Source organism: Hemitrygon akajei, chromosome 8 (genome assembly GCF_048418815.1).
Source record: "Hemitrygon akajei chromosome 8, sHemAka1.3, whole genome shotgun sequence".
Classification (NCBI taxonomy): Eukaryota; Metazoa; Chordata; class Chondrichthyes; order Myliobatiformes; family Dasyatidae; genus Hemitrygon; species Hemitrygon akajei.
The window spans coordinates 92,663,701-92,686,451 of NC_133131.1; the positions used below are offsets into that span (position 1 = coordinate 92,663,701).

General features: G+C 41.2%; 1 protein-coding gene across 4 annotated transcripts in view; it reads left to right on the plus strand.

Annotated features, from left to right (window-relative positions):
- ica1 (islet cell autoantigen 1) overlaps positions 1–22,751 on the plus strand; it is a 119,098-nt gene that overhangs the window by 22,127 nt on the left and 74,220 nt on the right. For all 4 annotated transcript variants that reach the window (XM_073054162.1, XM_073054165.1, XM_073054163.1 and 1 more), the window contains exons 4-6: positions 1,887–1,959; positions 3,215–3,338; positions 5,378–5,576. In XM_073054162.1, coding sequence (XP_072910263.1) covers positions 1,887–1,959; positions 3,215–3,338; positions 5,378–5,576 — 396 coding nt within the window. The remainder of the gene's footprint in view (positions 1–1,886; positions 1,960–3,214; positions 3,339–5,377; positions 5,577–22,751) is intronic.

The window sequence follows — 22,751 nt, forward strand, 5'->3', positions numbered from 1 at the left end:
GAGCTTTGATGTGAGCTTTGATTGGCATGATATGTTGGGCTGAAGGGTCTGTGTTGTATAACTCCATGATTCTAACTAGCATCACCTAAATTTATCCCAGTTCATACGTTGAAGCTTTTTTTTTACTTTTCTTGCACAATATTAATCTCACCTCCATGGTTTTCCTTTTTAATTTACTCTCACACTGGCGTTTTACAAAATTCTGTCTGCCACTGAACCTGAGGAAACATTGTTTTAACTGACCGTTCCATGTATAGAAATGAGAGCCAGCTAAGTATTAATTTAGGTAGCAACCAGGAAGGAAATGACTGAAGAGCAAATGCATGTTAAACAAAAGCATTATTAATGTGTTATCCTTTGCTAGCAGGTCCAAATATGCTGATTCCTTTAGTTGAACAGGTAAGTTTTGGAGTAGCTAGGGTGTTTACATTGGTCAGGGTTAACTGTAGGAGGTGGGTGCTGTAGAGTACTAGAATCTGACAGAACATAGATTAGTCTGCGTGAATAGTGACCTCCTCATGACGGTGATCTTTAAGTAACGCAGAAGTAGATGTGTTCAGGAGAAACACTAGAATTAAAATAATAGCAGCTGGAGTGGGATACTGGCACATCGAGCCTACCTCACCATTCTGTGTTGTTGTGGTTCGCTCACCCTAGCCCTTCTCCACTCTCTGCCAATTCCCCATTGCCTCAGTCCCCTGAGCTTTCAATAATGTGTCCAGTTCCACTTTAAATACTCCTGGTGATCCAGCCTCCTAGTTCTCAGACAGAATGTTGGAATTTTTATCACTCTCTGCCGGAGGAAATTTCAACTTGCCCTTAATTTGAATGATTGCTCCCTAATATTGAAACTATCATAGCTACCATTCTCCAGCAACATATTCCGGGCAACTTTCACTTAGAGGATTTTGTTTAAAACATGCCTCGCGTGGCTTCTTTAAATATTCCCCCATCTCACCTTAAACCAGTGATCTCTAGTATTTGATGTTCCCCTTCAATGCTGAAATTGATGGGATTTTATTTCCCATCAAAACCAGGATGCTGTCTGTCAGTAAGTTAAAGCACTTCACTGAGAGAGCACAAACTGAATATTAGGAGCATATCAGTCTTCCTGTGGTACTTTTACTAAAGAGATTCAAAACATTAAACTAAATCTGGAATCAATAACTTTCTCTCACGGGTGAAGCTGCCTCATCTGCTGTGTATTTCCTGCATTTGCTAGTTTAATTTCAGATTTGCAACATCTGTAGTTCAACAAGCCCAAGCATGACAGGAGAGAGGATGTTTGTTTCTGCCTTTATAACCATCTCTTCCCGCAATCCAGAAGGATTGCTAAAGATTTTGGTTAATTACAGCTGATGAAACTGTTGATTTTTGTTTTGTATAAATATAGTTAAAGGAGATCTGATAAGTATGTTTGATAAATTTTTAATATATATCTAGATATGCCAGTGAACGTAACTATAAGTATCCAGATATCACATTTAGGTCCAAGCAATTGTAGGCATCCAGAGAAATTTACTAACCCATAGGTGACTGCCAATTAAGCTTGAGAAGTTTCTCAGCAGAATATAGTCCGTCTCCATTGAAGTCTTCTGTTACAGGGGTCATATCTTTTTGAGTGTGATGCACTTGTGTTGACAGATTCATGGCAACTGTTTTCATTCAATCCTGTGCGGAACAATGATGGTAACTTGACTTTGACAGCTGGAGTCATTATGGATGTTTGATGTTAATACCCCAGATACCCACCAGAAGTATTGAAACTATTGTTCAACATTGTGATAATCCCATCCCCTATTTTTCTTTTTGCAAACCTTGCTCTCTCCCTCTCAGATTATGCCCTCAGTATATAGAATTGCTTTCACTCTTTTTATTCTGTCTAGATATTCCATTGCGTTCAAAGGACATGTATGGAACTTCTGAAGGTCATTGAACAGTATCAGAAACAGATTTGCTGTATGTATTCAATGCTTTTAGCTGAATTGTTTTAACATATGGCTATTTGTGTTACTATTACTGCATTGTCATTAACGTAGCGTTGAATATTACAAGGAATTAGTAATTAAAACTATAATTCAATTAAAGTATTAATGTAGAAATTAAACAAGGCTCATTCAGCCCAAGGAGTTGTGCCATGTTATGGAGGTAGGTCATGAGTGAACAGTCCATCACCTCCCACATGTGCATATTTTGTCTAATTCTAAAATTGACTGGAGTTGCTACTTGATTTCTTATAATCCTTGGTTCATTTCACTGGATTGGGAACATCAAGTGGTGGTAATCTCCTCCTGGCCAAATTCCTGTTTGGCACGAATTATGATGGTGGAATATTTTGAATGACCCTCTTTGCAGCAAAAGAGACACAGGGCCACTAGAGGGCAGAACTGCTTGGAGGACCAGAAATTTTGTTACTGCTGAAATTTGCCAAGACTGGAATGAGTGAAAATTTTCAATCTGAAATAATAAGGAAAAAAATGATTTACTCTTCAGTCTTGGGATTTTGTAGAATTTCATGTAATTATTGTTCTCATAATAGCTCCTAGAAGCCATGAGAACAGTGGTGTGAGAAGCAAATAGGCTGGGCAACAGGGGAAACATTTAAACTCCACAGAGATTTAAATTAATTAAACATTATGCTAGGTAATCAGGTTTTTTTTTGCCCCACTTTTACCTCAGATTGTGATGACCAGGACAGAACTATTACTTTAGTACTTCCTCCCAGAAGGCCATTCTTACACATTTAAACATCAGCAAGTTATCTGTTCTGTGGCAAGAAGTATCTTAATAAAATCTAGTTCAGACCTTGCCCAACATTTATTTACAAATACTTGTGAATGCAAATCATTGAAGTACAGCTGAGGACAGAAATGGTTTTACTTTTTCTTTATAATTTTAGGAATACTTTTGCCAATTTATTTCTCCCCTGCATTGCTTGCTTAGCTGGCTGTGGTGAAAGTTGGAGAATTCTGCATTATTTGGTACAATACACCAGGTGGTGCATTTACTTGGCAAGTTAATTCTGACATTTTTAAAAAAAAACTGAGATGCAATGTATGGTGACTGAGTGATTTAAAAAAAATGAAACAGATATTCTGCTAAAAATGTTTCTACATGCACTTTATTCCAGGGGTGTGGGTTAGCCTGTTCTCAAACCATTTCTTTCTAAGTTCTGAACAGCAATAAAATTAATGACTTTATCTTTCCATTTCAGTTTTGTCTCAGGAAGAAAATGAATTGGGCAAATTTCTTAGATCGCAGGGTTCCCAGGATAAAACCAGAGCAGGAAAGATGATGCAAGCAACTGGAAAGGCACTGTGCTTCTCCTCACAGCAGAGGTATTAGAGTAATTGCCATATTTAACATAAGTTAGTCTGATTGTGCTGAATGGTGATAAGGAGTTAAGGTATCCACTTCAATTGTAGGAAATATGTTTGATAAGATAATTATTTAGGTGCACTGAACCTGCCGTTTATCTGCTTTCTTCTGGAGAAAATTTGATATACTAATATTAACCTACTTCCATATGAACATTGCCAAAGGCCATTTATCTGTCCAATCTTTATTGTGTGATGAATGTGATAAGAAATAGGAGGACATCTGTCAGAAATTTACCTTTATCTGAAACTAATAATAGGTACTGTGTTGTTCATGGATTCATAATAAATTTGATGCTGGAGTCAAAGGATTTTGAAGCAATTACTTTGTAAACAATTTCTTCACTTGTAGCAATGTTAATTGATTCAACACGTACAAACAATAATTGATTACTTTGGATTATAAGGAAGAAAATTAGATCCCACATTCATCACTCCTTTATTCACTCGGTCTACACACCTTCTAGCAACAGCTTGGCCTACAGGTGTATGACATGACATTACACTGTGGATTCTGAACACACCCTTACACAGAAATGGCAGATGGCTAATCCATTCTGTCAGGATAAATACACAGTCAAGCTTGTAAAATGATTCAGTCATTTATGACTGTTTCTCATATTCACAAAAACATCAAAAAAAACTAATAGACAATTAAGTTCATTAAATGAAAAATAAAACACCAAGTGAACTGCATTAGATAAAAATGTAAATTCACTATAATTGCAACACCTCCACTTTCCGCAATGTTTTCTCTTTCTTTCACAGCCATTCATAGTAATGTTAAGCATTGGACTTGGGCAAATCTGACCCACTGGACGACAGCAGGGTGTGCGTACACTCCTTAAGGAAGTATCGAAGAGTCAGCCGGCTTACTCCTGCTCCCAATCCTTCAGTTTTTTAAATTCTCTTCGAAGTTCAAAGTGTGTTTAGCATTATGCCTTACAGGCAGCCACAAAACAAAGAAACCCAGCAGAACCTATTTAAAAAAAAGTTTGCCAAATACACAACTTGCAAAAAGGGGAAGAATAAACAAATTATGCAAACAATAAAAGAGAGCAAATAGAATTCAGAGCAAAAGTGAGTCCACAGACACAAGGCCCAGAGCAGCCCACAGCCTCAGCTCAGTTCAGTGCAGAGCAGCGAGCAGAACTGGATCCACCCTCCCCTCGGCTTTGGTCTTGACACCCTGCTTTTTCAATCCATCTAGCCCGGTGTTTAAACCATCCTTGCACTAAGACCTGGATTCTGTTGCATCAATACACTCTGGGTCTGGACCCCACCTTCACGTTTCAGCTTGTAGGGCATCACGATAAATTTAGTGGAACTGTACAACTTTGCTGATGCGCACAGTGAGTCTGCAGGATGGTGACAGGATAGGAAGTAAAGGAGAATCTGGTTCCATCTGTTCAAGTTGTTGTGGATGCAAACAGTCCTTAAGTACATGATTCTGCGAATTGTTATTTTGAAACCTTTTCTATTTGTAGCATGAAGTAGAAGTTAGTACCGATGCAAATATGAATGCCATAGAATTGATATTTTCTAAATATTGATATTTGCAGGTTTAATGTTCAATTTTACTTGCGTGGTTGAAACCTAACAGCTGTAGTTTTTGCATAAATCTCCTTTATAAGCAATTGATATCATTGATTTAAATATATATGGTAGATCACATCACCCAATCTGCTCAGACCTTGTATCTTGGATTTCAAACCTATTATTGGGTTGCTTCCAATTGTTCTCTTTTTTGCCCCATTATCATTTGTTTTTCCCATTCTGAACACATAATTTCAGTACTAAGTAATTGGGTTCTAGCAAATCAAAACATAAGGGTGAAACGGGTTGTTCATAAAATATGTAGAGAGAGGTGCATTAAATTCCCATTCCCAGAATGTTTTGATTTAACGTTACAACAGCACCAGTTAAAGCACTGAGAAGAAGAAAGCTGCTTGCTGCCTCCTGTTAGAGGATGTTAACTGGCTGTACTTTTCCTGACTCAGGCTGGCACTTCGTAGTCCTTTATGTCGCCTGTACCAGGAAGTGGAAACTTTCAGGTACCGTGCCATTTCTGATACCTGGCTGACAGTGAATCGAATGGAACAGTCTCGCACAGAATACCGGGGAGCGCTACTCTGGATGAAAGATATTTCTCAGGAATTGGATCCTGATGTGTATAAGCATCTAGAAAAGTTTAGGAAGGTAAGAACTTATTGTGTGGTATATTTAATTAATGCTACCTTTTTAAATAAGGATACCATCAGAAAAACAGCTGTAACAGGACATTTTGTGTTACTATACTAGTTGCATAAATGGATGTACAAACAATGTCTGACCTAGCTGATTGGTATTGGCAATTTCTGTTTTGGGTGTAGAAATTAAAAATGCTTGGACATGTAGTTAGATCTCAGTTTTCCCTAAAAACTGAGCGTTTCTTTTTTCATATTGGTCTTGCATTATTTTACTGTTACAGCTACGTAATCTTAATTGAGTTCTCGCACAAACACTAGTGTAAGGGCTCATACATCGAGAATTGTGCACATGGTATATGGCAGCACTTCCTTGGCCTTTGGAGGTTTGGTAGTACACAAATGCTACAGTTGGCAGTAAATGTGCTGTACAGTAAGCGTGTGCACCAGATCTTTAATGAAATATACTGCTGACTTTCCTAACTACGAAGGAGATACAAGTTGCAACACTGGAATAAGTTGTGCTATTCTCACTTCTTATTCTCTATCTCTCCACAACGGTGAATTCCTCATTTCCATCAAGACACATCTTATCTGTTCTCTGGATTGTACCAGGAGGCAGGAAGACACCTATATATCTCATAATAGTTACTTAGTGTTTTCTAGGGGCCCCTAGAAAAAGGGATCACCATGGAGCGTATCTACTCACTGTAGATTGAACTAGGGCACAATCAAGTTGGCAGGGCCCCGGCCTGAGAGCGAGGAATGAGCCAATGTTTGGGCATTGCTAGAACGGACTTGGTGATTTGTTGTGGCAGAACTGAGGTGAGGTGAGGCAGAGTCAAGGGGGCAGGGCCCAAGTCCAGGTCTGAGAATAACCCAAGGGATCCCCATTTTAAGCACCAGGCTGAATTGGAAAGGTCAAATATGGGCTGAATGAGATGGTTGGGTCCAGGCCCAGGAGCATATCGCAGTGGTCTGAGAGCGAGGGATGGCCTGAGGTTTGGACAATTCAACTGCAAGGCCAGATTGTAAAGGTCAGGTTGTTGGGGCCAGGGGCAAGGGACAGGCCAGTTCAGTTCGCTGCTCCGTGAGGTTTATTCGTCTCTGTGCTGAACTGAGGCTGCGGCCTGCAACCAACAGGCTATTGGATTGGCTGCAGTGATGTCTGGCTTCGCGGCTGTGGACTCACTTCCGTGAGCTTCAGCTGTCTGCCTGCTTTTGTTGTTGCACAGTTCGGTTGTTTCTTTGCTCACTGGGTGTTTGATGGTATTTTATTAATGGGCTCTATTGGGCTTCTTTGTTTTGTGGTTGCCTGTAAGGAGACAAATCTCAAAGTTGTGTAAGAACATAAGAACATTAGAAATAGGAGCAGGAGTAGGGCATCTGGCCCATCGAGCCTGCTCCGCCATTCAATAAGATCATGGCTGATCTGGCCATGGACTCATCTCCACCTACCTGCCTTTACCCCATAACTCTTAACTTCCCTACTATGCAAAAATCTATCCAACCTAGTCTTAAATATATTTACTGAGGTAGCCTCCACTGCTTCATTGGGAGCAGTTCCTCCTCATCTCTGTCCGAAATATACTCCCCCACATCTTGAGGCTATGTCCCCTAGTTGTAGTCTCACCTACCAGTGGAAAAGGCTTTTCTGCTTCTATCTTATCTATCCCTTTCATAATTTTATGTTTCTATGAGATCTCCTCTCATTCTTCTGAATTCCAGTGAGTACAGTCCCAGGCCGCTTCTCTTCCTCATGCTTTAACTCCCTCATCTCCGGAATCAACCTCATGAATCACCTCTGCCGTACATCTAAAGCCAGTATATCTTTCCTCAAGTAAGGAGACCAAAACTGCATGTAGTACTCCAGGTGCAACCTCACCAGTACCCCATGCATTTGCAGCATAACCTCCCTGCTCTTAAATTCAATCCCTCTGCTCTGGTAATGAAGGCCAATATCCCATTTACCTTCTTGATGCTGCAATTTTTAACCATTTAAGTAATAATCTGCCCTTCCATTTTTTCTTCCTACGTGGATGACCTCGCATTTATCAACATTGTGTTCCATCTGTCAGACCCTTGCCCACTCTCTGCAGACTCTCGATATCTTCTGCACAATTTGCTTTTCTATTCAGATTAGTATCATCATCAAACTTAGATACACTATACTTGGTCCCCTCTTCCAGATCGTTAATGTATATCATGAACAGTTACGGGCCCAGCACCGACCCCTGTGGCACACCACTTACCACTGATTGCCAAACAGAGAAACGCCCATGTACCCCAACTCTGCTTTCTATTAGTTAACCTATCCTCTATCCATGCTAATACATCACCCTTAACTCTATGTATTCTTAACTTATGGATAAGTCTTTTATGTGGGAATCCAAGTAATTGATGTCCATCTGTTCCCCTCTATCCCCTGCATTATAGAACTCCAGTAAGTTTGTCAAACAGGACCTGCTTCAAACAGAATCCATGCTGCATCTGCCTGATGGATCCATTTCTTTCCAGATGCCTCACTATTTCTTTAATGATGGCTTCAAGCATTTTCCCAACAGCAGATGTTAAACTAACTGGCCTATAGTTACCTGCCTTTTGCCTACATCCTTTTTTTAAACAGTGGTGTGACATTTGCTGTCTTCCAGTCTGCCAGGACCTGCCCAGAGTCCAGAGAATTTTGTTAAATTATCACCAAAGCTTCTACTATAACCTCTGCCATTTCTTTCAGTGCCCTGAGATGCATTCCATTAGAACCAGGGGACTTATTTGTCTTCAGGCCCACAAGTTTGCTCAGCGCTACCTCTTTAGTGATAGCTATTGTATCAAGGTCATCACCTCCCACCGTATCCATAACATCTCTCTTTGGCATGCTAGACGTGTCCTCCACCATGAAGACCAACACTAAATAGTCATTCAAAGCCTCTGCCATTTCCTCATTACCCATTATCAGGATATTGTGCATCGTATGCATACTTTGATAATAAATGTATTTGGACTTCGATATTTTTATTTGCTGAAATAGAAATGAAATTGAAGCTTCAGTATTCCTTGAAAGAGATTTTCATGGATGCAATGTATAAATGTATTTTATCAGTTATGTCAACATTCAGTCATGAAAATTGGGTAAATGTCGTTCACAGAATGTCCACATATTCCAGCCTGGGGTCCCATTCAATCCATCTAGTTCCACCCATTTTCCCTTTCTCTGTAATCTTCCATTTTTTTCCAACATATATTTACCCCATTCCCTCTTGTAGCAACGATGGAACCTACTTCACCAGCTATGTTTTTTTTTTTAACTTGTCATTTTCTTCTCCTTTACTTCATAGCTGTGCCTTCATGATCTTATCCTTCTACCAATGGGAATAATCTCCCACTGTCTAGATTCCTCTTCATTTTATACACTCTTCATTTCAAATCTTCCCTTCAAAGAGAGTAGTCCCAGCCTTTTTATCTTTATAACTGTAGTTCTTCACTGAAGGAACCATTCTGAACCTTCTCCTGAGGCCCCACATCTGAAGCTATATCAATGTTTCATTGCTTTTTTTACTCAATACCTCAGTTGTTAAAACCAATGATTGCCTATGCCACCAGCTACTTTTGCTACTTGTGCTTCTTTCAAGTATACAGATACCCAGGTCCCAATGCTGTTTCATTCCTTTCAGAAATATGAGGGGTGATTGATAAGTTCATGGCCTAAGGTAGAAGGAGTCAATTTTAGAAAACCTAGCACATTTATTTTTCAACATAGCCCCCTCTTACATTTACACACTTAGTCCAGCGGTCATCGAGCATACAGATCTTGGACCTCCAGAAAACGTACGCAGCAGGGGTGATTGATAAGTTTGTGGCCTAAGGTAGAAGGAGATGAGTTATTAACTTCAAACTTTCTGTTTAATCATTCAAAGAGTTGACCTGCTTGTGCATGTAACGAGAGCTGTGTAACTCATCTCCTACCTTAGGCCATGAACTAATCAATCACCCACGCTGTGGACACTTTCTGGAGGTCCAATATCCGTATGCTCCACGACTACTGGACTAAGTGTGTAAATGTAGGAGGGGACAATGTTGAAAAATAAATGTGCCAGCTTTTCTAAAATTGACTCCTTCTACCTTAGGCCACGAACCTATCAATCACCCCTTGTATATTTAAATGCTGAATTACCTTTCCCTATTCTTCATACCAGAATACATCACCCCATAACTCTCGGTATACAATCACAAATTAAAAATTGTAGCTGCACCCATTCCCCATGACCCTCCTTTGTTATTTAGTCAGCTTGCTATGCCTCTTTTGTGTCATGTTCTTATTGATCCATATTCTTAAAATCATTGATATGTCTGTTTATATGGTACCTTATTCAAATGGTTCTGCAAGACAATGTGTCCTACATTCATTCTAATACTCTTTTTAACTTTCCGTGCTATGTCACCACTAACGATTACTGGATCATGGCTGATTCAGTTTCCCTCTCAGTCCAAATCTCCTGCCTCACCTCTCACCCCGGAATCCCTTTATGCTCTGACCAATCGAGAATCTATCAACCTCTGCCTTAAATATACTTGGCCCCCACAGCTGCCTGTGGCAAAGAATTCCACAGATTCACCACTCTCTGGCTCAACAAATTCCACCACATCTCCATTCTATCAATGCCTTTCACCATTTAATAGGTTTCAATTAGGTCACTCCTCATTATTTTGAATTCCAGTGAATACAGGCCCAGAGCCATCAAATGATCTTCATATGACAAGCCATTCGATCCTGGAATAATTTTTGTGAACCTCCTTTGTACTCTCCCCAGTTTCATTCTTTCTAAGACAAGGAGCCCAAACCTGCTCACAATACACCAAGTGAGGCCTCACCAGGGCTTTATGAAGCCTCAACATTACATCCTTGCTTTTATATTCTAAGTCCTCCTGAAATGAACATTAACATTGCATTTGCCTTCCTCACCACAGACTCAACCTGCAAGTTAACCTTTAGGGAATCCTGTACAAGCACTCCCAAGTTCCTTTGCACCTCAGTTTTTTGTAGTTTCTCTCCATTTAGAAAATAGTCAACCCTTTCATTTCTTCTACAGAAGTACATGACCATACACTTCCTGACTCAGCATTCCATTTGCCACTTCTTTGCCCATTCTCCTAATCTGTCTAATTCCTTCTGTAGCCTCGCTACTTCCTCAACACTACCTGCCCTTCCACCTATGTTCACATCATATGCAAACTTTGCAACAAAGCCATGAATTCCATCATCCAAATTATTGACATATAACATAAAAACTGGTCCCAACACAGACCCCTGTGGAATACTGTTAGTCACCGGCAGCCAACTAAAAAGGCTCCTTTTATTCACACTCTTTGCCTCTTGCTTTGTCCTTAAAAGTCAGATGCATCTCTGTGAGAGACTAGGACCAATCAAGTGTGACAGTGGAAAAGTGTGTATGGAGCCAGAGGAAATAGCGGAGGTACTTAATGAATACTTTACTTTAGTATTCACTATGGAAAAGGATCTTGGCTATTGAAGGGATGACTTGTAGTGGACTGAAAAGCTTGAGAATGTAGATATTAAGGAAGAGGATGTGCTGGAGCTTTTGGAAAGCATCAAGTTGGATAAGTCGCCGGGACCGGACAGGATGTACCCCAGGCTACTGTGCAAAGCCAGGGAGGAGATTGCTGAGACTCTGGCAATGATCTTTGCATCATCAATGAGAACAAGAGAGGTTCTGGAGGATTGGAGGGTTGCGGATGTTCCCTAATTCAAGAAAGGAAATAGGGATAGCCCAGGAAATTATAGGCCAGTGAGTCTTACTTCAGTGGTTGGTAAGTTGATGGAGAAGATCCTGAGAGGTAGGATTTATGAACATTTGGGGAGGCATAATATGATTAGGAATAGTCAGCATGGCTTTGTCAAAGGCAGGTCGTGCCTTACGAGCCTGATTTAATTTTTTGAGGATGTGACTGAACACATTGATGAAGTAGAGCAGTAGATGTAGTGTATATAGATTTCAGCAAGGCATTTGATAAGGTACTCCTTGCAGGGTTTATTGAGAAAGTAAGGAGGCATGGGATCCAAGGGGACATTGCTTTGTGGATCCAGAATTGACTTGCCCATAGAAGGCAAAGAATGGTTGTAGACAGGTCATATTCTGCATGGTGGCCAGTGACCAGTGGTGTGCCTCAGGGATCTGTTCTGGGACCCTTACTCTTTGTGATTTTTATAAATGACCTGGATGAGGAAGTGGAGGGATGGGTTAGTAAATTTGCTGATGACACAAAGGTTGGGGGTGTTGTAGATAGTGTGGAGGGCTGTCAGAGGTCACAGTGGGACATAGGATGCAAAACTGGGCTGAGAAGTGGCAGATGGAGTTCAACCCAATTAAATATGAGGTGGTTAATTTTGGTAGGTCAAATATGATGGCAGAATATAGCATTAATGATAAGACTCTTGGCAGCATGGAGGATCAGAGGGATCTTGGGGTCCGAGTCCATTGGATACTCAAAGCTGCTACACAGGTTGACTCTGTGGTTAAGAAGGCATACAGTGCATTGGCCTTCATCAATCGTGCGATTGAGTTTAAGAGCTAGAGGTAATGTTGCAGCTATATAGGACCTTGGTCAGACCCCACTTGGAGTATTGTGCTCAATTCTAGTTGCCTCACTACAGGAAGGACATGGAAACCATAGAAAGGGTACAGAGGAGATTTACAAGGATGTTGCCTGGATTGGGGAGCATGCCTTATGAGAATAGGTTGAGTGAACTCAGCCTTTTCTCCTTGGAGCGACAGAGGATGAGAGGTGACCTGATAGAGATGTACAAGATAATGAGAGGCATTGGTCATGTGGATAGTCAGAGGCTTTTCCCCAGGGCTGAAATTGCAAGCATGAGAGGGCATAGTTTTAAGGTGCTTGGAAGTAGGTACAGAGGAGATGTCAGGGGTAAGTTTTATATGCTGAGAGTGGTGAGTGTGTGGAATGGTCTGCCGGTGGCATTGGTGGAGGCGGATACGATAGGGTCTTTTAAGAGACTCCAATTTTTTTGAATTAGTATCTACATAGAAGAATACTGAGTACAAGAAACTCCTGGATGGGTACATGGAGCTTAGAAAAATAGAGGACTATGGGTAAAGCCTAGGTAGTTCTAAGGTAGGGATACGTTTGGCACAGCTTTGGGGGCCAAAAGGCCTGTATTGTGCTGTATGTTTTCTATGTTTCTATGCGCAAGTTTCTCTTTTTGCCCTTATGGGCCTCATTCATCCGTGATACTTTTACTCTTTATCGGTTGTAGAACATTTAAATTGACAACTAACACATCTGGAAAATGTGCCCTATGGTATTTTGTGGGCATCACAGTAGCACAGCAGTTAGTACAACGCTATTACTGCTGTGGCATTCTGGAGTTGGGAGTTCTATTTCAGCAGTTTGTACATTTTCCCAGTGAACACGATTTCCTCCAGGTATTCAAGTTTTGTCCCACAGATCAAAGATGTATAGATTAGTAGGTTAATTGTCCTGTGATTAGGTTAGTGCTAAATAGGTGGTTTGCTGGGTGATGCAGCTGTTTGGACAGGAAGGGCCTGGTCAGCACTGTATCTTTTTTCTGATCTAATTTTAAAAATTTCCATAAAAACTGGAATATCAAGACTACAACCAATGTGCAGTATATGCAAAATGTATGAGCATTATCAAATCCTGCAATGACATCATAGATGGATCATATTTCTCTTGTGTAGAGTATATACAAAAGGTTATTTCCAAAATAAATTTTGAATATTGAAATTACATTATTTAAATTAATTTCCCTTTGTTAGGATTACTTAGTTCTAATGTTTTTGTCCCAGACATTTTTAATTATGCTGATAATAATGATTTCTGTATTAAAATTATTTAAAGTAAATATGAATTAGTATATTGGCACACATCAAATTCAAAGATTTCAGGAATACAAATAGAACATTAAAGATATTAACCCTTGCCTGTAATCAACATTTAAATTGTAGGCAAATTCTTAATGGTGAAAATTCTCTGTTTTTAAAAAAAAGTCTTACATTCTCACTGCTGAGTTTGTACGTTCTCCTTGTGACTGCATCGGCTTCCTCGGGATGCTACGGTTTCCTCTCACAGTCCAAAGATGTACCGGTTGGTAGGTTAACTGGTCATTGTAAACTGTTCCATGATTAGGCTCAGATTAAACTGAGGTTTCCTGGGTGGCGCAGTTCCAAGGGCTGGATAGACCTATTCCACGCTTTATCTCAATAAATTAATAAATAAACATCTATTTCCTGCTTGTATAATAATCAATATTTTATTCTTTAACTGTCTACATAAAAACAGAACCTTTAATGGTGATCTTTCGATATTTAGCATAGAAATCTAGGATCTACTTTCTCATGGATGTGTAGTTTAACTTGTTGCATCCATACACATTTGGGATGTCAATAAATCTGCAAATGCTTGAAATCTGTTCATAAAATCACTAGATACACTCAGTAGGTTAGGCATATTTGAGAAAGGAGCAACAGTCAATATCCCAGTTCAAAAGGTCTGAAAAACGTTTATCAAGGTGCTTTTTTTTTTATTGTTACCTGATCAACAAGGGTTTAGATTTCCCATTCGTATGTCGTATTTGTTTGCTGCTGCTGCATTAGTGCTACCCTACAAACTCTTTCCCGATTTCCCATTGTTTCCTTGGACATAAATGAACACGACAAGAATGAGAAGTACTGAACTGTTTGCTTGCACAATCCTTTTGATGTAATTGCTTCATTTTCGTGGTATGTATTTTTTCCAAATAAAATACAAGCCTGTGCTCCCACGTGTAGAGTCTTGAAAATGCCAAAGATTCAATTCTAGCAAATGACAGAGTGTGTAAAATCATTGCAACATCTGTTGCGAGCGGAATTCTCATGAAGTATTGGAAGGAATTATTGATATTAGGCCTCTAAATCTGGCACTTACATTTTAATTTCCTCAGTGTTTAATTACTGTGTGGGCAAAATGTGAATATCAATTGTGCATCACCATGTGATGGGACTGTTTGATAAAGTACAAATGAAAGATCTTTTATCATTAAGCCAAACTGAATCTTTTTGATGGAAGATACACAATTAAAAAGAGTGAGCTGGGTTCAACAATATCCTTTCATAGAAATGAAGCAAGTATCAATCTCATACAACATCAGTGATTATGATGCAAGAGGACATTTAATCCATCTTGTCTGTTGCTGGAACAATTCAGCAATTATCTTGCCATCCTTTCCTCTCTTCATCTGCCTTGTGTTTTCATTTTGTTTTTATTTTTTTATAGAGAAGTTGTTAAATATTCAGAATCAGGTTTATCAGTGACATAGGCCATGATGTTCTTTGTTGTATGACAGTAGTACAGTCCAATACATTAAAAAATTACTACAAGTTACAATAACATTTTTTAAAGTAGTGTCAAAAGGTCTCAAAGCAAATCTAGACAAGGCACAAATACAACAAGAAGTAATTTACTTGGGACAGAAAATCTCCCAAGGTATACGGGAAATCACTGAGGGTCATGTCAAAGCTTCCTCCAATAGTCCAGCAAATTCAGTCATTTCTGGATCTGTGCAAATACAACAGAGCATGGGTATATTCATTTGCTGAAATTACTCCACCACTCAACAAACTGCAGAGGGCCACTAAGCACTCAGATAAGCTTGTAACTCTTAATGAAGAACTGAAAGCTTCCTTCCAAATTCCCTGTGTTCTGTTTTCAGGACATGCTCCCTTTTGCTCCCTATGCCATTAGTACCAACATGTACCACGACTTCTGGCTGCTCACCCTCCCTTTTCAGGATATTGTGGACACATTCCGAAACGTTGCAGATCCTGGCACCTGGGAGACAAACTACCAGCCGTATTTCTTTCTCGCTTCCACGGAATCACCTGTCTGTCTCCCTGACTGTAGAGTCCCTTATTGCTACTGCCATCCTCTTCAGTTTCCTATCCTTCTGAGCCACAGGGCCAGACTCTGTGCCAGAAACACAGCCACTGTTGCTTCCCCCACATAGGTTGTTTTACCACCCCCCCCGCCCCAAACAGTACTCAAAATGGAGTACTTAATGTTGAAGGGGACAGGGGTGTTTTCCACTATCTGATGTTTTCCCTTCTCTCTCCTGACAGTCGCCCATTTATCTGCGTTGGGATGACCACCTCCCTGTATCTCCTGTCTGTCACTGCCTTACTTTCCCTAACAAGCCGAAGGTCATTGAACTGCAGTTTCAGTTCCCTAACACATTCTCTAAGGAGCTGCATCTGGATGCACCTGGTGCAGATGTGGCCATCAGGGAGACTGGTAGTCTCTCAGAAATCCCACGTTTGACACCCGGAACAGAGTACTGTCCCTGTAGACATACCCCCTATTCTCTCAAGAGTTAAGTAAGAAAAAAGAAATAAATGACCTTGCCCACTTGCCTTGCCTCTGCTTGTTCTCACCAAAGCCCTGTCGAGCTGAAGCCTCACCACTCTCACTCAAACCACTCCAACTCTAACCGATCCAGCAGACAGTGCCCCTCTTTTATGGGGACCGGGTGTTCAAAGCTCTTTGCTGGACTTGGCAGGAATGCTTCTGCTGCATCTGTACTGTACTCCAATCAAGAACTCCCGTTGGAAAAACTTCCTGCTTCTGGAAGTTCTTTGCCAGACATGCACGGGAACGCCTCTTCTGCGTCTGCGCACACTCCGATCAAGGACCGAGAACAAATGCAGAGAACCCGACAACTGAAATTATGGAAACAAAGTTGGGTTCTGTGTCACAGGCAAACATTCAAAATATTGACTGATACAAGCTCAGTGCTGTAGCCAGGAAAAGTGGTCACTCAGAGAGGCTGCCAGTTCGTGTCACTGCCCTCGGAGGGACCGCCGGTTCGAGTCACTGCCCTGGGAGGGTTTGGGGAGGGGACACATGGTCCTGATGCTGTCTGAGATGTTATTGAAATTCTGAGATTCATGGATTGGGCTGTACTTTATATTGGCCTCTTACAGTTCTGTGTCTTTTTCGTGCTCTTTCTTGTTGCGGATTGGCGGGCTGGTGGTTTGCGTGAACTGTTTAGGTTTTGTGTGAGGCTGGGGTTGGGGGATTTGGGACTTTCGAGTTTTTGTTTCTCTTTGTACGGGTGGGGAGGGGAATTGATGTCTTTCTTTCAACTACTATGATTTTCTGTACTTTATGGCTATCTGGAGAAGACAAATCTTAGGTTCCAATCACGTTGCTTACGTCTATATGTCACAGCAGATACACTCCTTGGGCGACATTGGAATGGAAAGTATAATCAGCAGATTCTCCCTGTGCTGCTGGAATCCAAGTTTCAGGGCACATGATGCACGACGTGCCAGAAAACATGTGGAAAATCTACTACAATGACGTGCTCCTGCCCGATCTAATCCGTTTTTACACCTTCAATGGACTGCATTACTTTGACAAAGTGTCAAGGATACTCTGATGTACTGTTAATAGTGGACAAGTTTTCAAGATGAGTGGAAGCTATTCCAACGAAGAAAGATGCTGCTACACACACAGCAAAATACTGACAAAGGACTAAATTCTTAGTTGCAGATTGCCATGTCACATCGACTCTGACCAAGGAACACATTTCACTGGGAGTATTTGTCAGGAATGATGTCGACTGATGAACACTGAATGGTCTTTTCGTTGTTCACATCACCCAGAGTCATCAGGACAAGTTGTACAAAATGGAACAGAATCGGTAAACAATGGCTGACTATCATGAGGAAGGCACACCGTGGCTTACAGCTCTTCCAAAGGTCTTGTGTGGCATCAGAGCAACCGTAAGCACGAAAATTAGACTAGGTCATTCCAAGGTGATAACAGGGCTTTCTACGTCACTGCCGGGAGCACGTAATCTCAGAGAGGCTGATATATGCATGACGGCAGTTAAAGTTTGTGTGAGATTAACACAAGCTGTCCAGTCTTCTTCACAGCAGGTTTCTACCACTTGAAGTGACCTGACAGGAGGAAGATGCACCCAGGTTCCTGGTGAGTGGCCCCTGATGAAGAAACCATTGGCATCTCAATGAGAAGGTCCTTATCACTGGTTCAGTAGATCGATTTAATATCAGAGAATGTATGCAATATTCAACTTGAAGCTCTTGGTTCTTCACAGGCATCCACAAAAAAGATGGATATCCCAAAGAATGAGCGGCAGGGAGAATGTTAGAATACCAGAGCCTCCCCTACTCCCCTCTCATGCATAGACAGCAGCAAAGTGTCAACCGTCTCCTTCCCTCCCACCTAAAGCATCCGCACCCTCCACCCACCAAGCAAGCAACAGCAAAGCCCCCAAGAAAGACTTACTAACTCAGCGGCGAAAGTTGAAGGTAAAATTAAGTGGATACCCTCCGACCATGGCGAGGTAACGTGGTATCCGATGAGTACAGCTAGCGCTGTGGTTATTGTGCTGGTAACTTCTGACTCAGTGCCCACGCTGCAAATCACTAACGAGCCAGAAAACTTCAAACAGAATCGACAGCTGCTGGACATTGTGAAGTTTATTCTAATATTATTTGTTGTTATAGTTTTGCCAGTTTTCCCTGCTCACGGTGTACCAATTGAGATGACGCACAATGTATACTTGCGAACATCACATGAATTTGCTGATGCTGTTCATGCCTCCTGCTGTTGGGTATGTCAATGATACATACCAAACACTGCAAAATATTCTCCTATGTTAGGCATTCCTGCAGATGCAAAACAAACGTGACCTCTCTTCCTTAAGCAAAATTCATTATCACTATTCAGCAAAGGTGATATTAACATTATGCCCAGGATTCATTATTCTCAAGGGAGTCATGAATATATGAGGATCATGCCCCAACATACCACCTTGAACTAGACCATTTATACAATATAATCAGCATGATTTAGGGAATGGGACTTGTACCTCTCTTCCATGTACAGGTGGTCCCCCCTGTTTTTGGAATGTTCACTTTACGACACCTCACTGTTACGAAAGACCTATATTAGTTACCTGTTTTCACTAACAGAAGGTGTTTTCACTGTTACGGAGAAAGGCAGCCAGGCTCCTCCCCCGGAACTGCATTCTAGCCGGCATTGCTTAAACGCGTGCCTGTGAGCATCTGTACTTTATCTCAATTTATTTTGGGCATCCGTTAGCAAGGGTGATTTCTAAGGTATTGGAAAAGCCTAGAAGAGCTCATAAGGGTGTTACGCTTAGCGTAAAACTAGACATAATTAAGCATTTCGATCGCGGTGAAAGAAGGACATTGTCCACGCGTTGAACTTGCCTGCGTCCACCATTTGCACTATTTACACGCAGAGAGAAAGAATCTTGAAAGCTGCTGATGTTACTGTTGGTTCTGCTTGTAGCAAAGTGGTCTCTTTTAGTCGGTATCCAATAATGGATGAAATGGAAAGTTTATTGCTTGAGTGGATTGACGGGTGTACAAAGCGTGGTGTTCCGTTAAGTTATCTTATACCTAAGGAGAAATCAGTCGGTCTTTTCAATAAGCTGAAACAGAAAGCACTGGACGGTGGTGATGAAAGTGTTGTGAAAGTGGAACTTAAAGGTAATCATGGGTGGTTTGATCGGTTTCTGAGGCGAGGGCAGCTTCATAGCTTAAAGTTTACTGGAGAGAGTGCTTCGGCTGATACCGAAGCTGCCGAAAAGTTACCAGCAGAACTGAAGAAAATAGTTACAGGAAGTGGTTATTTGTATAAGCAAGTGTTTAACTCTGACGAAACTGCAATTTATTGAAAAAAATTGCCAAGCACCCCAACCTCTGACGACTCAGCCGAACACACCATCATCAGTGTGCTCGCTGTCTTCCCGATTCCGGTAAGTGGAACTACACTGTACTACTGTGGAACTACTTTATATAGGCTGTGTATTTTTATGTGTTACTTGGTATGATTTGGCTTCATAGCTTAAAGGTTACTGGAGAGACTGCTTCCGCTACATAGTGAGATTTTCACTATGCTAGACAGTGCTGCAATGATTACAAAAAAGTATTTCTACTTTATATAGGCTGTGTATTTATCATATCATTCCTGCTTTTATGACATGTTACTGTTATTTTAGGTTTTATGTGTTGTTTGGCATGATTTTGTTGGTTATTTTTTGGGTCTGGGAACGCTTACAAATTTTTCCCATATTAATAAATGGTAATTGCTTATTCACTTTATGACATTCCGGCTTACAAACCATTTCATAGGAACGCTCTGCCTTCGGATAGCGGGGGAAACCTGTAATTATTTACGATCTTGTTACTGGGTATAACTTTCCTGCTATGAGACTAAGGGCAAGCAGTTACACTGTGATGCCTTGGGAAAAGTAACATTCACCCTGCGTAAGATGGCTCTTCAAAATTGTGTCAGATCTTCTTGTAGCGGTTAAGGGGGGAGCACGTGCAGTTATAGGCAAGGAGCGTTGTACTTGCATACCTGACAAATTTGAAGACATCACTAATTTGGCTGATAAACCAGCAGCTAAAATACATAAATCTGATGGATGGGTTTCTTTTAATTGGATTCATTTAAATCTCGTAAGCTGGAGTTGCTCAATATTAGAGTCATATTATTTGTCCTGATATGCCTTGTGATAATTTTCAACTTTTTTACTTGTATAAGGGTGATCAGAAATAGAGTAGTTCAAACTCACGTAAGTGTGTCTGCTAATCTACCAAACAATGATATAATCCTATGAATACCCTTTGTTATTTCCATAACTTGTGTAGTTTTTAAAATTATTTTAGACTCAATATAGCTATCACAGGTATTTCTCCCTCTGAACTTTTAGATGTAATGATTCTAAATGTGTGATTTAGAATCAAGGGGGAAATGCTGGATTAGATTGCATAATTGCTATTTCCTTTGCAGTTTAACTTTTTATGCCTGCTTGTATTTTATATAAACACCTATATACAGGTAATGTTCTGTATGTTTCCTAGTGGTCACGGTATTATATGCAATTGTTCAGTGTGTCCCCTGGTGGTTAGAGTTATTTCTCTTTCTGGAAGCTTCTTTGGTATAACATTATTTGAATAGGGGCTATCTGATTGGTTAAATTTCATCAATAAATTTGAATAGATTATCTTGTATCTATGGTATAAGAAGGGCAGGGCACATTGGTTTGCCATTCTATTCCTTACTCTATTTGACTGTTGCTCTTCTCCATTTCTGTTTCCTTTATTCTCTTGGTGCTTAACAAAACCAACGTGAAGCAACAAGTTTTTTTTTGCCTCTATCTTGACTTCTGAAAGAACCGTGGATCAAAAACATCAGAATCCAACAGTATGGAGGGATTATTTTAATAACTTCACCTGCGTATAAGGATAGTGCAGTTTGAATATGTACTGTTTTCTGCAGGAAATGTCACCTCTGCATTTATATAAAACAAGTTCTTACAAATAGCAGTGGAATGCTGGATCAGTTTTCAGTTACATTGCTGGGGAGACAGATGTTGACGGGTTAAGTGAATGTCTGGTGTCTGCAAAAAATGGACCAGATCTCTTAAATCAGCCAGGAACAAGCAAGTTGGTTAACTTATTTAAACTGCAGCTGCTGCCAATCTAACACAAAAACACAGGATGCTTCCATACGTTGCTCCACGTCTGTGGGATGAGAAACCAAGCAAACGTTTCACATTGAAGACCCTTTGTCAGAACTGGGAAGGTGTTAAAAGACGCTTGTTAGCTGCAGCGTGTGTAAAAGGTGGTGGGTGTTGATGATTCCGATTGCATAAACTTGGCACCATATTTCTGATTGCATAAACATGCACAAAAGAACATGGACAAAAGAATGGAAGAGTTACAAAATGCAGAGCAGGAAGATATGCCTGGCAGGTCAGGTTGGGCACGTCCTCCACTCCAGATGAACACTTTGAGAAACAGACGGACAGACATACTTTATTGATCCCGAGGGAAATTGGGTTTCGTTACAGCCGCACCAACCAAGAATAGTGAAGAAATATAGCAATATAAAACCATAAATAATTAAATAATAATAAGTTAATCATGCCCAGTGGAAATAAGTCCAGGACCAGCCTATTGACTCAGGGTGTCTGACACTCCGAGGGAGGAGTTGTAAAGTTTGATGGCCGCAGGCAGCAATGACTTCCTATGACGCTCAGTGTTACATCTCGGTGGAATGAGTCTCTGGCTGAATGTACTCCTGTGCCTAACCAGTACTTTATGGAGTGGATGGGAGACATTGTCCAAGATGGCATGCAACTTGGACTGCATCCTCTTTTCAGACACCACCGTCAGAGAGTCCAGTCCCACCCCCACATCATCACTGGCTTTACGCATGAGTTTGTTGATTCTGTTGGTGTCTGCTACCCTCAGCCTGCTGCCCCAGCACACAACAGCAAACATGATAGCACTGGCCACTACAGACTCATAGAACATCCTCAGCATCGTCCGGCAGATGTTAAAGGACCTCAGTCTCCTCAGGAAATAGAGATGGCTCTGACCCTTCTTGTAGACAGCCTCAGTGTTCTTTGACCAGTCCAGATTATTGTCCATTCATATCCCCAGGTATTTGTAATCCTCCACCATGTCCACACTGACCCCTTGGATGGAAACAGGGGTCACCAGTGCCTTAGCCCTCCTCAGGTCCACCACCAGCTCCTTAGTCTTTTTCACATTAAGCTGCAGATGATTCTGCTCGCACCATGTGACAGAGTTTCCCCACTGTAGCCCTGTACCCTACCTAACCATAGGCCGGAGCTACTCTAGAACAAGTCTCTCCTGGGTCTTCATGATGTGGGAGGTCAATGCCACTGGTCTGTAGTCATTGGAGCCACTGGGGCGCAGCGTCTTCAGTTCAAGAACGAGGCAGGATGTCTTCCACATCACAGGAACCCTCTGGAGACTCAGGCTCAGGTTGAAGACATGGTGAAGTACTCCACATAGCTGGGGGGCACAGGCTTTGAGCACCCTGGGGCTGACACCATTTGGGCCTGCAGCCTTGCTTGGGTGGAGATGTTTCAGCTGTCTTCTCACCTGTTCAGCTGTGAAGCCCACCGTGGTGGTTTCAGGTGTGGGAGGGGTGTAGTCTTGAGAGCAGGGTGGGGGGCTGGGAGGAGGTTCTTTTTAGCGTACAGGATGTCCTTTGTTACCCATGGCTTGTTATTTGAATAACAAAGGACAGTTCTTGCCGGAATATTGCCGGAAAAAGGAAG